At 30.7% G+C, this 14,243-nt stretch overlaps 1 protein-coding gene and 1 long non-coding RNA gene across 2 annotated transcripts; both read left to right on the forward strand.

Moving 5' to 3' along the window:
* The first annotated feature begins 1,427 nt into the window (after nucleotides 1-1,427).
* Nucleotides 1,428-3,622, forward strand: LOC109132674 (uncharacterized). The gene is made up of 3 exons (XR_002037687.2): nucleotides 1,428-1,568; nucleotides 1,993-2,844; nucleotides 3,361-3,622. It is a non-coding gene; the product is annotated as an uncharacterized LOC109132674 (long non-coding RNA).
* Nucleotides 3,623-4,918: 1,296 nt separating this feature from the next.
* On the forward strand, nucleotides 4,919-5,647 carry LOC147945816 (uncharacterized). The gene is made up of 2 exons (XM_087509377.1): nucleotides 4,919-5,222; nucleotides 5,301-5,647. The coding sequence occupies exons 1-2, from the start codon at nucleotides 4,919-4,921 to the stop codon at nucleotides 5,645-5,647; spliced, it is 651 nt and encodes a 216-aa protein (XP_087365503.1).
* The last annotated feature ends 8,596 nt before the right edge of the window (nucleotides 5,648-14,243 follow it).

The raw sequence follows: 14,243 nt of genomic DNA on the forward strand, positions 1-14,243 counted from the left end.
GTCATATTCGATCATGAAATAATATTTGGTAGTGTTTATGAGCATAAGAATTGCATGTACATAATATTATTTCCCCATAATTTAGCATTACCACATAAGAAGAGGCGTGGATGAATCAGACGGGGTGGTAGTTGGTTTTGTCTCGTTGCATTTCTTTTACCATTTCAAGACTTTATTAACGTATAATAAGTCATTTTCATTAGCTAAGCAAAATAGAGTTTATGAATAATAGATTAAATTTTAAGATTAAGCTAAAATTTAAAATATTATTTTTAAGTAGTCATGTACTATTTTATTACTCTGTTGTAATTTTATAAGTGTGTAAAGGTAAACCAATTTATAATAATAATATTTAAAGGAACGTAATAGTATTGTTTTATTTAAAAGGAGTCAAGAAGAATGGCGAAATGATGAGTGAGGAAGTAGGTGGGAGAGATTTTGTGTAATGGTGGTAGGTGGCGTCGAAGGGAGCCATCAGCCATGCATTTTAGGATTTGCCGCGTTGTCCATATTTATATATTTGACTATTACATAAAACTTAAAATAAAATATGTATTATCAAATAAATTATTCAAAACGACGTAAAATATATTACTATTAGTAATATTTATTATATTAAACACAAAGTAAAAACGTTCCACGTTTAATCTCAGCAAAATTTTACCGTTTTGTCATTAATGAAATTATTCCTAATGTTGAATTAGTTTGTTTCCGGACGTAAATTTCTCTTTTTTTTACATTAAAAATAAATCTAAAAAATCAATAAAATCTAATTGCATAAAAAGTTATTTACAAAACTAGAATTTGCTAATTTAATCTTTAAATTTCCCGGAAAAACTCTCTTGAACGTTTAATTAGAGAATCTATGACCATAATCTATTATGCATTAAACGTTTAAAGAGCTTAGATTGTTTAAAGATCGACGTTAATATAAAATTATTGGGTTTCAGCAGAAAAAAAAAATTCGATGACAATACATCTACTTACTGGAAACTAAAAAGATAAATCGTCCACAACTATAAACACAATTCTATGTTTGCTTTCACCCTAAACCAAGTAGAAAAAAAAAAACTCTCTTCTCTTCGATTCACCACTTTTAGGGTCTTAATTTTTTTCTCGGCTTTGTATCGTTTTAGTTTATTCAATTAGTTTGATGGGTTGTTAAAAAGGTTTGATCTTTGGTTGATCTACAGATTGGCGTTGGAGGAGGTAAAGTTTTTGCAGAAGCAAAGAGAGAAATTTAGTGATCCCAGCTTTATCTTCATCGGGAGAAAGCTGAAGCAGAGAAAGAGGAGCTTATGTTGCAAGATACTTTTGCTCAAGAGACTGTTTTTTTTATTGAAGATCCCAACATGTAACCAAATCTCTCTCCGTTTAAAAATTTAACCTAATTTTCTAGAGTGAGCTGCCTTTGCAAGTGTTTTAAGGGTTGTTTTGATTCTTTGGGGTAAAGTATATTGAACGAGAGTTGGCTAAGAAGAGGGGAAAAATATTGATGATGCGGAGGAGGTTGAGAATGAGTTGAAGCGAGTGGAAGATGAGTTATATAAGATACCTGATCATCTAAAGTAAGTTGCTTTGCCTAATGTAACACATTGGTTGTTTATTGTTTTATGTGGTACAGGGGATTACGAATGTTGTTACTAAACACCTTCCTTCTCAGGTTAAGAAGCGTAGTTTCAAAGAGAGCTCGACACAGTGGACTACCGGAATAGCAGAAGTCCAACTCCCAATCGAGTATGAATATTGTTAAATACACTTTCTTTGATTTGATGATAAACCTTTAAATGTTTTAATGACTAATGGTTTGTTATTTGGGTGGATGGTATAGATCTGCCAAGAAGCTTTTGTAAGAGTAGAGGCTTATATATGGGTCGGCCAAAATCAGAATTTAGTATTTTATTTTCCTGTTTGTGTAGTGGTTTCTTGGAGAGGTATATTATTATGATTTTTTCTCTCTTTGAAGATAAAGTTGGGATCCTTATTGTACAGGGCTAGCATTTTAGGATATTGGTCACTAGTTACCTTGGTTTAGACGGCTTAAACCATCCTCTCTGCGAGGAAACTCGAGAAGCTGATCGATTCTATTGAAGTTACTCCTGCTGAGTTAGCTGAAGAGCTGATGCAAGACGATGACACTGACATTGTTCTTCGTGGAGTAGTTAGTTTTGTTGAGAAGAGGAAGGTCGAGCGAAGCAAAACCAAGGAGCTGGAGGATGCTATGTGTAAAGTAATTGATGATGACGAAATACACAATGGTTCTAGGAATGGTTCGAATAAGAAGAAAGGGAAAGGAAGAGGCAGAGGGAAAGGGAAAGGAAAAGGAAATTAAGAAGATAAATATTAAGACTGAGACTTAATCCTTCCTCTTTACGTGTCATTGTGGTTTTTGCTTAATATTGCTTTTACAACTCTGTCCTGAAAGGTTCACCTGTACTGAGACAATCAAAAGTATCTTAATTTATTTGTTTGAGAAAACCGCTAGGTCTCTTAAAAAGTATCAGGTCTATGTTGAAGTGTCTTTAAATCACAGGTTTTGATGTGGTAGCTGCGTTTTGTATCTATGTCTGTCCAATTTGTATATGATCTTCTGACAGGGATTACCTTAAGGAAATTGGTTTGCTCCATTGGACTGTACGAGGATCAACTTCACATTACAAAAGTTACTTCTTAATTATGCGGAGAAGCTTTCAGATTCTTCTTTGGGAATAATAGAGATGAAGCGAGAGAGAACTGATGTAGATTCCATCAGTGATCTTGACATCAGATGGAGACTGATCAGCGGAAGAGTTACTTCTCCTGAAAGCCGCATGTTACTGTCTCAGGCACTAGCCATTTTTCCATGTAAGTGCCTCTGCAGTTTTTTTTTTGGTCGTCTAAGTGCCTCAACAGTTCGAAATTGAGAATTAGAACTTTATAAGATATCAACTATTTTGTTTCAATTAGATAATTAGTACTGTTAGACAAAGGACAAATTGGTTTAGCTCATGGCTGATTCTCTTTCCATTGAATCTTGGCCGGAAAGTTATAGGCCAAGGACGATTGCATAGTATCTTAAAACTTGAATCATGTATATATCATATTCTTGGTTTGGTTAGTATGCACATATATATTCTATGCCTAGAAGTTGAACCAAAAGTAAGACATAACCATATATAATAAGTACCCTCTTTTGGAAAATTTATTGTGCATTTTAAATGGAATTATATGAATATGTGTAAAATTTTCCCTCCATATAAGTTCCAAGAATGGTTTATGGGTGAGGAATTTTCTCAAAACCTGATGTAAGTAGCCTTACTTTGATCCTTATAACAGTTTCAAATGCTATCAATAACAATCACAAGTACATATTTTGTTTAGGAAGACTATGCAAGGACAAGGCTACGGGGGCATTGATTTGGCTGTTTCTGTTGCTAATTTATACAGTGCGACAACCCAGTGAGTTGTATGTTCATCCTTTGTGCTGAGGTAAAGCAAGTCATGTATGTATTTTGGTTAAAGAGTGAAGGGCTTAGGATTTAAAGGTCTTACAATAGACTTGTGTAAATATATTTTTTTTTGACAATCGACTTGTGTAAATATTTTTATATATAAAATACATCTCATTAGGCATCTAATTATATTTTTACTCTGTTTGATTTGAGTAACTCTGTAAACCGCGTACGGCCCAACCCTAAAAAAGTTTGTTGAGTGGACGAGACTTTAATAGGCTAGAACCGCTAAACCGGTTAAAATGACAGTTTGACTTCTCAGTCTGACCGGTGTTCCCTAATTAGGAAAGAGGTTTGGTTGACCTTTTCTTTAATTCAGTTTCAATTAAACCAAATCATTTACACATAATAATGGGTAAAGATTAGCATTTAACTAATTATTTTCATAGAACAGAGACATCGTTCACGAGGCAACTATATATATAATGTAAATGCCAATGAAAGTTTCAATCCAAATTGAATTCTAATAAACTCAAAGCTACAAAGAAACCAGCTCTGCTTACAAGACACCAACATTGGACAACAAGTTCTACAGTCCACCTTTCAAAAGAGGTATATTATTATGTTTTTTTTTTTCGGTTTAGATTAAAATTTTGATAATTATATTATAATCTTATGAGATTAATATATAATTTTTTGACGTAGGCATCATGGACCAAAAGAATAGAAGATATGCAAAGAGGTATATTAATAATATGACGTATATTACTATAACATATGCTGAAATTCCAATTCCATCTGTTTGGTGTCACAAAGAGATGATATGGAACCCAAGATCAAAAAGAAGACAATTTGTTTCACCCTACAATATTTCTGTAACATTTATTCCTTTATTTTAATGTTATTTGTTTTAATGTATCAATAGTTTAATTATCAATATATTGATCGTTGATCTTTTTAAATATTAAACTTATTGTTGTATGATTTTGTATAATAAAATCGTGAAACATTTAATAAAGATTGTATTTGTGGTACATATTTTTAAAGATGTCAAACTATTTTATTTTTGAAACTATTTATTTATATATGTTTCTATCAAAGTTTTCATATATTTTACAATATATTAAAAATATTTAACATAAATGAATGACAGACCAATAACGTATATCTTCAAACTTATGTAATTTTCATAAATTTAAAACGATATAATGATGTAAGCAAGTTTTATCATATATCTTTATTTGTAAAAATCATAATCACAAAAGATAAAACTTATGATTTATATAAATTTACTAACTTGAAATGATAAAGACGGAAATAACTATTGTTTGAAAAAGCAAATTAACATATCTCAGGAATATATATAAATGTTATATATATTTACTTAAATGGATTGTTATATTTATAATTATAGATATAAAAAATTTAAAGTGATAAACTCATCGTTGCTTTGGGATAGTTGTAAAGTACTTCCGCTTACACAAAACATGAGGCTTTGCAAGGCAAAAAATAGTCAGGATGCAGATGCTCTCTCTACGTTTTCAAAATGGCTACTCGATGTTGGGGATGGCAAGATCAACGAGCCTAAAAGTGGTGAGGTCGAAATAGAAATACCCGAGGATTTATTAATTGCTGCATGTGACAATCCTATACAAGCAATTGTTAAACAGATATACGGTACATCATTTGCAACAAGGACCGATGCAAAATTCTTTTGCGAAAGAGCTATTCTTAGTCCAAAAAATGATGATGTCGATAAAATAAATCAATATATGCTCTCTCAACTTCCAGGTATATTAAGAGTTGAATTTTTTTTGGCAAACAAAATTCAATATAAACGGTTTCTTATTTTGGTTTTATTAAATCTAGGGGAAGAGAGAAAGTATTTGAGTTCAGACAGCATCGAGACTTCCAATACAAGTGCTTACGACGATATGATCTATACTCAGGAATTCTTTAAGAATATTCACGTTTCTAGATTACCTAACCATGTTCTGACGCTGAAAAAGGGAGTACCTATCATGTTCCTTAGGAATATTGATCCTAAGGGAGGTTTATGCAATGGTACGAGATTGATTTTCACTCAAATGGCTAATCAAGTTATTGAAACAAGGATTGAAACAGGTAAAAGAAACGTCAACGATAAAGTTCTTATCTCTAGGATGTTTGTGTCTCCACCGGATGCAAAGTTTCCCTTTCGTATGAGGCGTCGTTAGTTTCCCGTTGCTCTTGCATTTGCGATCACTATAAACAAAAGCCAAGGTCAGGCGTTGGAACATGTTGGATTGTATCTACCCAAGCCCGTATTTACACATGGACAAATATACGTTGCATTTTCTAGAGTGACAAGCAGAAAAGGATTGAAGATTTTGATTACACATGAAGAAGGGAAATGTCAAAACAAAAACCTTAATGTGGTTTTCAAAGAAGTCTTTGAAAATATATGATTTTCTTTTAAGCACCTAATATCTACTATAACGTTTCATTTCATACTATTGTCATCCCATTTTCAGTTTTTTCCCCTTAATAATATTACCTTTTTACATATCGACATCTAAGTGTTAAGTTTTTTAAAACGAAAACGTGAAAACAAGTTTAATATGTTAACATAAATTGTATTTTGTACATGCAAGTGTGACAAACCTTATATTAAAACTGTATTTATTTATATAATATTGGAATTTTTAATAATCTAACTACATGTGAGAAACTAAAAAGATTAAGACGCAACGTTTAGTCGTGACTCTTTGTATTCTTACAAATCAAAAATCACCTTTTTTTCGATAACAAAGAAGAATCAAGAAAAAACCTAATTTGAGAAAATCATGAGGTTCGATTATATTGTTGATCTGCTACCCGGAAGAACTAATTGGTGTATCAACACCAAGGTCTTACATTCTTGGAGAGTCAGAGAGTCTTTACCAAACGAGTTCTGCTTCTTGTGGATGTAAAGATTAGGGTCGTTAGTTGAATGATTTTTACTGAAATTTCAAGTTCTAACAGTTATTGTATATAAGACCTCTTACACAATTGTTGTTAAACTATGAAGGGTGACACAATTGAAGCTACTTATTTACCTGATACACTCGCTAAACTCCCAAAATATATCGACGATGGTGAGTGGTACAATATTAGAAATTTCAAAGTGATCAATCCAACCGTGGAGGAGAGGAATACTCATCATCTCTATCAGATTAAATTTACGGGTGAAACCAAAATGGCGCTGCTCGAATCATTGAGTCCTAAAAATTACTTTCGGTTCGAGGATTTGGATGACATAAATCGTGGAAGAATAGATCATCCCATCTCTTTCGGTAAGAATTTCTTTAATTCATTTTATATTATTTTTGAACAATCCGTCAATATAGTTAATTGGTATCTTTGTATTCGAAAAACTAGATTCTTTTTAGGATTTATGAAACTTTGTGTATTGGTCCTTCACATTAAAAAAGTACGACTAACACTTTACCAAAAATAGATTAGCAACACTTTGGAAACCTAAATTCTGTCTTTTTCCCAAATTAGATGTCCGTGCGTGTATAATGGATGTGGAAGATAGAAGAAGGCCTGCTAGTATCATTGATATTAATGAAGTTGTTCTCATTGATAACTCTATATTTTACCATCTTTTAGCATGAATTTATCTCCTGTTTTTCATTGTTTAGAGTTAGTTTTAGCACATTTATATCTTTTATTCTCAGTTTATGCATTAGGATAGAATTTGCATTGCATTTGCATGCATAAACAGGTGAATTAGGTACTTTGGAAGCACAAAGGAAAAGTTGTGATCAAAAGGGGACATCTAGCAAGGGAATAAGGCTCAAAAGAGGAGGAAAGCAATCACTCGACAATGGAGTCGAGCACACATTCGACCGTTTGCCAAAGAACACTCGATCAGATTCAAAACAAGTCCCTAAAATATCGACCCAAATAAAGATCTTCCGTTGGCATTCAGCTTCCAAGTTCTTCACCTAAGTTGTAGACAACCAAGTTAGCTTTCCAATGCCGGTGGTCTCAGGCCGATTGGAGTTATGGTGCAAAAGTTATCCCGAATTTACTGAACAGATATCATCCCAGATCGAGGACTCGACTGTTGGAAGAAGCAGAAGAAAAGGTCACTCGACCATGCACTTGACCGAGCACATCGTCGAGTTGTGAGACGCCTCTATATTTTGTCTCCTAGCTAACTAGGGCTTCCCTTCTTTTCTATAAATAGATCTCTTAACTCTGGCCACAGAACAATCTCGTTTTTTTAGGTCTAGCCACCAAAAATTGTAATCTTCATAACTTTTGATCCTTTAAGTATTTTCATTTGATTTCTTCTACAAAGTTGCTTATTTTATCATCATCTTTATGATTATGTCTGTTTCATCATTTTCTGGGTTTGTGTTATTACATCTCATTTATTAGATTCTGAGTATAGATAGATTCTTAAGGATGGGTTAGGTTGGTAGAGAACTTAGTTTGTTTAGGACTGTTTAAGCTTGAATTCCATAAAATCCTTTCTAGATTAGATATGCTCTATGCTATTCTTATACTGAGAAGGTAAGGATAGATCTTAAGCTTCTTAGCATCACACCAATGTCTAAGTTGCTAGATAAGGCTAAGTCTAGAGATTATCATGAAGCATGCTAAGAGATTAGATGTTTAAAGTGATTTTTGACATTAATGATCTGATTCTTAAAGCCTGTTTAGTATGGTTTCACCAATGAGAGTTGGGTTAGAATGTTACTAAACTTGATTACCTCTGTCATGAGAGTGGATTGGTAAGCCCTTAAGATCATTGTCTAAGGATTAGCTCTTTGTTGATTGAGTTTTGTTAAGCAACCTCGATAGATTAAGTTTAATACCAACCAATAATTCTCATTCTTAGGATCTATTTGCTACTTGTTTGCTTCTGTTTCTTGCATTTAATTACTTGTTTTTTTCTGCTTTATTGTTTCTGCTTTTAGTTTTAAATTTAATCTTCTGTTTTGCATCACTCGTCCATGCACTCGACCTTGGTTCATACCATGCTCGATCGAGTGCTAGGTCGAGCTCCAGTTTACTTTCTTGTTTATGCATTGTTCTGTTCTAGTTTGCTCTTGTTTACTTCTGCTTATTAGTTAATTCTGCCTAGTCTTGTTTATTGCACTTGTTTAGTAGCTTAATTTCTGCTTAGTACTTCTTTAAGTTGTTTACTTTATTGCATTTCAATTCTGCTTCATTAGGTTGATAGATACCATCCCCACTTCTGAATTGGCTTAACTTGTTCTATCTTGATTGCATCTTTTGTGATTAGCATAATCCCATTTGGATTGACACCTTAAGTACTACAATGCATAAGGTTAATTGAACCTACTAGGATAGAGACACCAAAAGCCTAGTATCACTCATGTTGTTGAATGGCAGGTAAAAGATATTTACTCTACCTTTATGACTGTTACATTTTAAAGTTGTTTCTGTTAAGATTTTTACTGATTTGATAAACATGTAGGTCTGAGACTGTGAAGTGTCGTCTCAAAAACAACTACGCTTCTCAATTCAGGACAATATGGCAATCAAGCGGGTGCCATCTCATATACAAATCTGAACATGTGTTCTGTGTAATGTGGTTTATGAGGGTTGGAGAATATGAAGGTATGTAACATAAGTTTTTTCTGATATAATCATCATAAGGTAATCAATAAATTCACCTAAAATTCTAAATGTCTATAGGTGCACCATGTCTTGAAAACACCTTGGCCTCTTCGAAGATCTTCATAAAACCAGAGTTTGAAGAACTAGAGCATCACCAGGCTATGTAAGATGTAATTATGTATATTAAAACAAGTTCTGTATGATGTTAAAGTAAAATTTCTTAAAATACTTTATATATTTACAGGTCTGAATTTGTTGGACGTTATTACATAAACCATGTGATGAAGCAACAAGGTGAAAGCTCAGGCACTCAAATGTAAAGAATAGGGTGTTGGTCGTTTATTTTTTCTCTTTTTGAATGTCTATAAAATTTAGTATGTTTGTATTAACCGCTACTTGAAGTCCAACTTTTCGTTACTCTAAACTTTATTTTGTAATTGAGATAATACATTATAATATTGAACTATTGGAATTTGCTTACGCTTTTAAAATTTTTGAATTTACTTATTGAATTTTAATATCTGGTTACTACAGTTTAGTTGTTTATTTAAAAGACTCAATTAATATTTCACATTGAGAGTATTATTTATCTTTAGTAAGATAAACCTTTCTGTATATATGAAAATACAAAAAGTATTTAACAATCCAATAAAACATTTTAAACTTTTTTTAAAAAGAAAACACTATATTTAAATATGTCAATTTTTACATATTAATTCAGAAAAGTAACATATCATGAAGTAACAAAACTGTTGTTATTAAAATTTTAATACCGCGCTTTAAGCGCGGGTACCTCTCTAGTATATATATATATATATATATATCAATATTGCATAAGCTGTTTTCTCCTATATTACAAAAGTCTTAAGAAATTGTATGAAATGGTATACTTTAAATCTACCATTTTATGAATGCAAATATATTTTGCATACAAACCTAATAGAAATATGTAATATGTAATGTTCATATCAGCTCGACAAAGAAAATATGTTCATTTCACTGATATAGCTACTAATAGTTATGAGATCTCGTTTTAGATGTCAGATAGTTGCCTGAACTATTCAAAATGCAAAACCAAAAGAAAGAATCTCCAAGAGATTAAAAACGTCGATCACTTTGACAAAGTGGACATGAGTTTTTTTTTTTTTTTTTTTTTTTTGAAGTAGAGGTGGACATTAATTTTGATCAGTTCTATAAACCAATTTAAAGGTGAACAACATTGTAGTATACATGTATACTCTAGCTAGATACAATTTAATGCATTATGTCACCTAATTTATCAAGTAAGGTGACAACCACATTCAAAAGAGTGACAGAGTTTTCATATGCAATACATGAATAACAAACTAAATCATGCTAACAAACATAATTGTTTGCACCATACTAAAATTGAATTATAACTATATATATATATATATATATATATATATTGGAAGGTTAAAAAAATAAAAGATGACTTTTCTTTTAATGGGTTAGAAAAAGGTACCAAAAGCTGGTTTTAGTATTTTATTTTCTAGGAATTTGCAAAAATATTTCACCATAATTCTTATATTTAGATAAGGGATTATTATGGATTTTTTCACTTTACACTCTAATTATTTTGAATCTGCCATTTTCTTCAAATATTTTAGATTTGCCACTTTTGATCACTTCAAAATCTATACATTTGTGAATTTTTTTTGCTAAAATATATACTTCATAACAAATACTATACCCTACAAAAAATGGAACCAAAAAAACCCAAGCAAAATGTGTAAAATTCTGTTTTAAAATATAAAAAAAATGGCAAATCCAAAAATTAGGAAAAATGGCAAAATCCACGAATGCCAGTAAAAAAAAGTGGTTTTTTTATAATTAAATCTTCAGATAATTAATGTATTTGATAAAATCTCTCTTAAAGTCTAAACTTTTAGTGTTGAAGTCACTCTTATTGTCTTGGTAAGTTTAAAATTTTGTCTCTAAATAAAGTACACGTGAGGCATGTGTGAGTAAAGCTATTGAGAGGACTTCAAGTGCAAATGTTGGCCAATGGTAAGAATAAAATATACATATAAGTTTTATTGGTTTTATTTCCTTTTACACTCAATTAATAATTAGTATCAAAACAAAATCATAATCTAAAAATCTAAACTTTGTTAGAATATAATACTCCCTCCGTTTCAAAATATAAGATGTTTTAACTGAAGCACGCAGATTAAGAAGTCTTTACTTTTAACAAGTTCAACCAATCAGAAACAATACTGCATAATATAAAATATTAAATTAATCTAAAAGTTACATAGAAACTTGAAAACATCCTATATTATGAAATAAAAAATTTCTCTAAAACATCTTATATTTTGAAACGGAAGGAATACTATTTAGGGCCTTTTTAAAGATACTTTGTGTTAGCAGCTTGTATCAGCAGTATTCAATTCTAAGTTCTTATGTTTTTTATACATTTTTTAGGGGTTTATGTTTTCATTTCCCAAAAGATTGGTGAATAGTGAAAAATCAAATTTATACAAGTATTTGAATGAGCCAATTTTGGATATGGTGACATTTAAAAGTTTGGAAGTTTTGACATATTGACGAGATAGTGTAAATCGTTTTAAGGATTTTTTTAAATGGCTTGTGATTTTCAAAGCTTCAGAACCATCATTTAATATACACAAGAAATTCGCTATGCTGCTCTGAAGAGGGTGCTAATCTGTTTAGGTTCAAAGAATACAAGGTAGGTGAAGAAGAAGTTTGACACTTGTACCATTGTGTATTTAAAAGTTTAAGTTTTGGACATTTGAGTACAAATATGCTTTTGGATTTGGACCCAATATTCTAATGAGATAAAATATCAGTATATGTAAGATAATGTTCAAATAAACTAGTAATTTTTGTATGATCAATTAAAAGGCTATAAAAATTACATTTGGATGGAACTTTATTGTTAAATGTATTTTGCTGCATGATAAGGGGGTTTTTACTATAAAAAAAACAAGAAAGTTAAAAGAACATCACTTACAAACATAATGAAAAAAGTAAGCAAAGATTTTTTTTTTAAAAATCGATAAACATAATTTGGATTAAACTTGGAGGTGGTAGTGACACTGTAAATGACGCCTAAATTGTATATTTGAAAATGAGGCCTCTCGAATAACTAATTAAGATGTGGCCACTTGTATGGTATGGCTTTTTGGATGGATCGGGCTAAGGCCGGAGGGTGGCCTCCACATCACATATGTACATCTAATCGTAATTTTCAATAACTGATTTACCATGCACATCCTTGCAACACAAATCCGCTATTATTCAACTCAAGGTCTTAAATTGAAATTCTCGAACACCAAACCATATACATCATCACTAAACAAAGGTTTGACTTATGCAAAGGCTTCTCACAAGTAATTATTTGGGCTGTTTATATAGCTCAGCCCATAATAGTCCATAGACATAATTGCGCAATTTAAGGTAAACACAACAGATAAAAGAGAGATTCATGCGCAAATGATGGGAAAGAAAAGACTGGACCATGCGACCAACAAACAAACAAAGCATTCTTACGGTCATAACTACTTCTTACTTACTTTCTTCTTTTTGTTTTTAATCTCAATGTCTTAACCTTAACTGATTGGTTTATGAAAAAAAAAAACAGAACAAATGAAAAGAAGGGTCCTTGATAGAATTTACAAACTCATATCACCTGTTTTACTGTTTACTTTTGTCATATCTGAACACAAGACTTCTACATCAAGCCTTTTTTTTTTAACAACACTTCTACATCAAGCTAGGGCTATCCTTTTTTCTTGTTCTTTATATATTCAGCTTCCCTATTTCTTACTTCACCTTTCTCAACTTATAACCATATAATATCTTGTACTATTAAAGTATAATTAGAAGAACATATAATACAAAACTTGACATAATCTCTATATACTTATTTAAGCAATGTCTTTAGAAATTTAACCCTACTATCATGTGACATATTACAAAAAATGTCATTGCATTTTAATTAATTTAATAACTAATCAAAGAAAAGTTTATTTTGGTTTATAAAATAAGAAAACAATATTTTTGAAATTATTTAATAAAAGTATTTAACAGATTCCATTTATTTTTCAGAAATCTTAGAAAACAATAACAAACTATTTAGAACAATTATAAAACTAATATTAAATATTTGGATCCCTATTTCGTTTAATAATGACAAATATATTTTAAAACTAAGATACAACATTGCTAATATTTTCAAAGTATAAAATATTACATTTTATTTATGAAATATTTATTCGCATTGTACATCAACGCATTGATATCTTATTAAATCTAAGAAATCACAAATGTTAAATTTTATTCAATATAATATATACAACTAATAAAAATCAAAATGTTAAATAGAGATTTCTAAACACGGCCGCTTCAATACAAGTTTTGTTTTATTTTATGAATTTTACCAAATTTATATAATTCATGGATTTGAGCACTGCATCATGTACCGTGTTGAAACCAGATTATAAAACTAAGTAAATTAAATATAAAAAATTATAAAATGTATAGAATAAATCATATAAAATTTCTACTATTATTTTATAACTAAAAGTTACAGTAAAGTTTATGCAAACATTTCCCGTACAATACAGCACGGTAAATTATCTAGTATCTTATTGTTTCATATTCTCTCTGTTTTACAAAAAGTGTCATTTTAGAGAAAACAAATTTTGTTTTACAAAAAATATCATTCTACATTTTCAATGTATTTTTTATGTTAATTTTTTTTAATTTACTCCTAAGCTCAAAACTCATTTCATTGAATTTAAATCATTAACTACGTATTAAATAGGGCTAAACATATATAATTTAAGTTTTTATTTAATTTGTATGAAATGTGTCAAAATGACATGGTTTGTGAAAGAGAAAGAGTAGTTTAGTACTGTTATAAATTAGTTTTAGAAATTTGATAATTTTAGTGCTATACACAAATCCGAATTCCTAATTACGCAAAATTTACAGATTACAATGCAGATCAATTTTCTAGGTTTAGTAAAAAATTGAACTAAAAAACATGACTAGAACACCAATTAATAGCTAAGTAGATTTGGGTAAATGTCATGAATGACATTATACAGTACACTCCCTCTTCGTTTTCTCTCCCAGGCACTAATATCAAGATTCCTTTCTTAGACATGTGTTCCGACGCCGGTGAAGCTTCTGCTCATCGGC

The sequence above is a fragment of the Camelina sativa genome, chromosome 4, assembly GCF_030686135.1.
Source record: "Camelina sativa cultivar CO46 ecotype springtype chromosome 4, ASM3068613v1".
Lineage (NCBI taxonomy): Eukaryota > Viridiplantae > Streptophyta > Magnoliopsida > Brassicales > Brassicaceae > Camelina > Camelina sativa.

Bases quoted from the DNA above. Each gene is read 5' to 3' on its own strand.
- LOC147945816 (XM_087509377.1), top strand. From the start codon at position 4,919: ATGAGGCTTTGCAAGGCAAAAAATAGTCAGGATGCAGATGCTCTCTCT. The intron at 5,223-5,300 runs GTATATTAAGAG...TATTAAATCTAG, and splicing joins TATGCTCTCTCAACTTCCAG to GGGAAGAGAGAAAGTATTTG.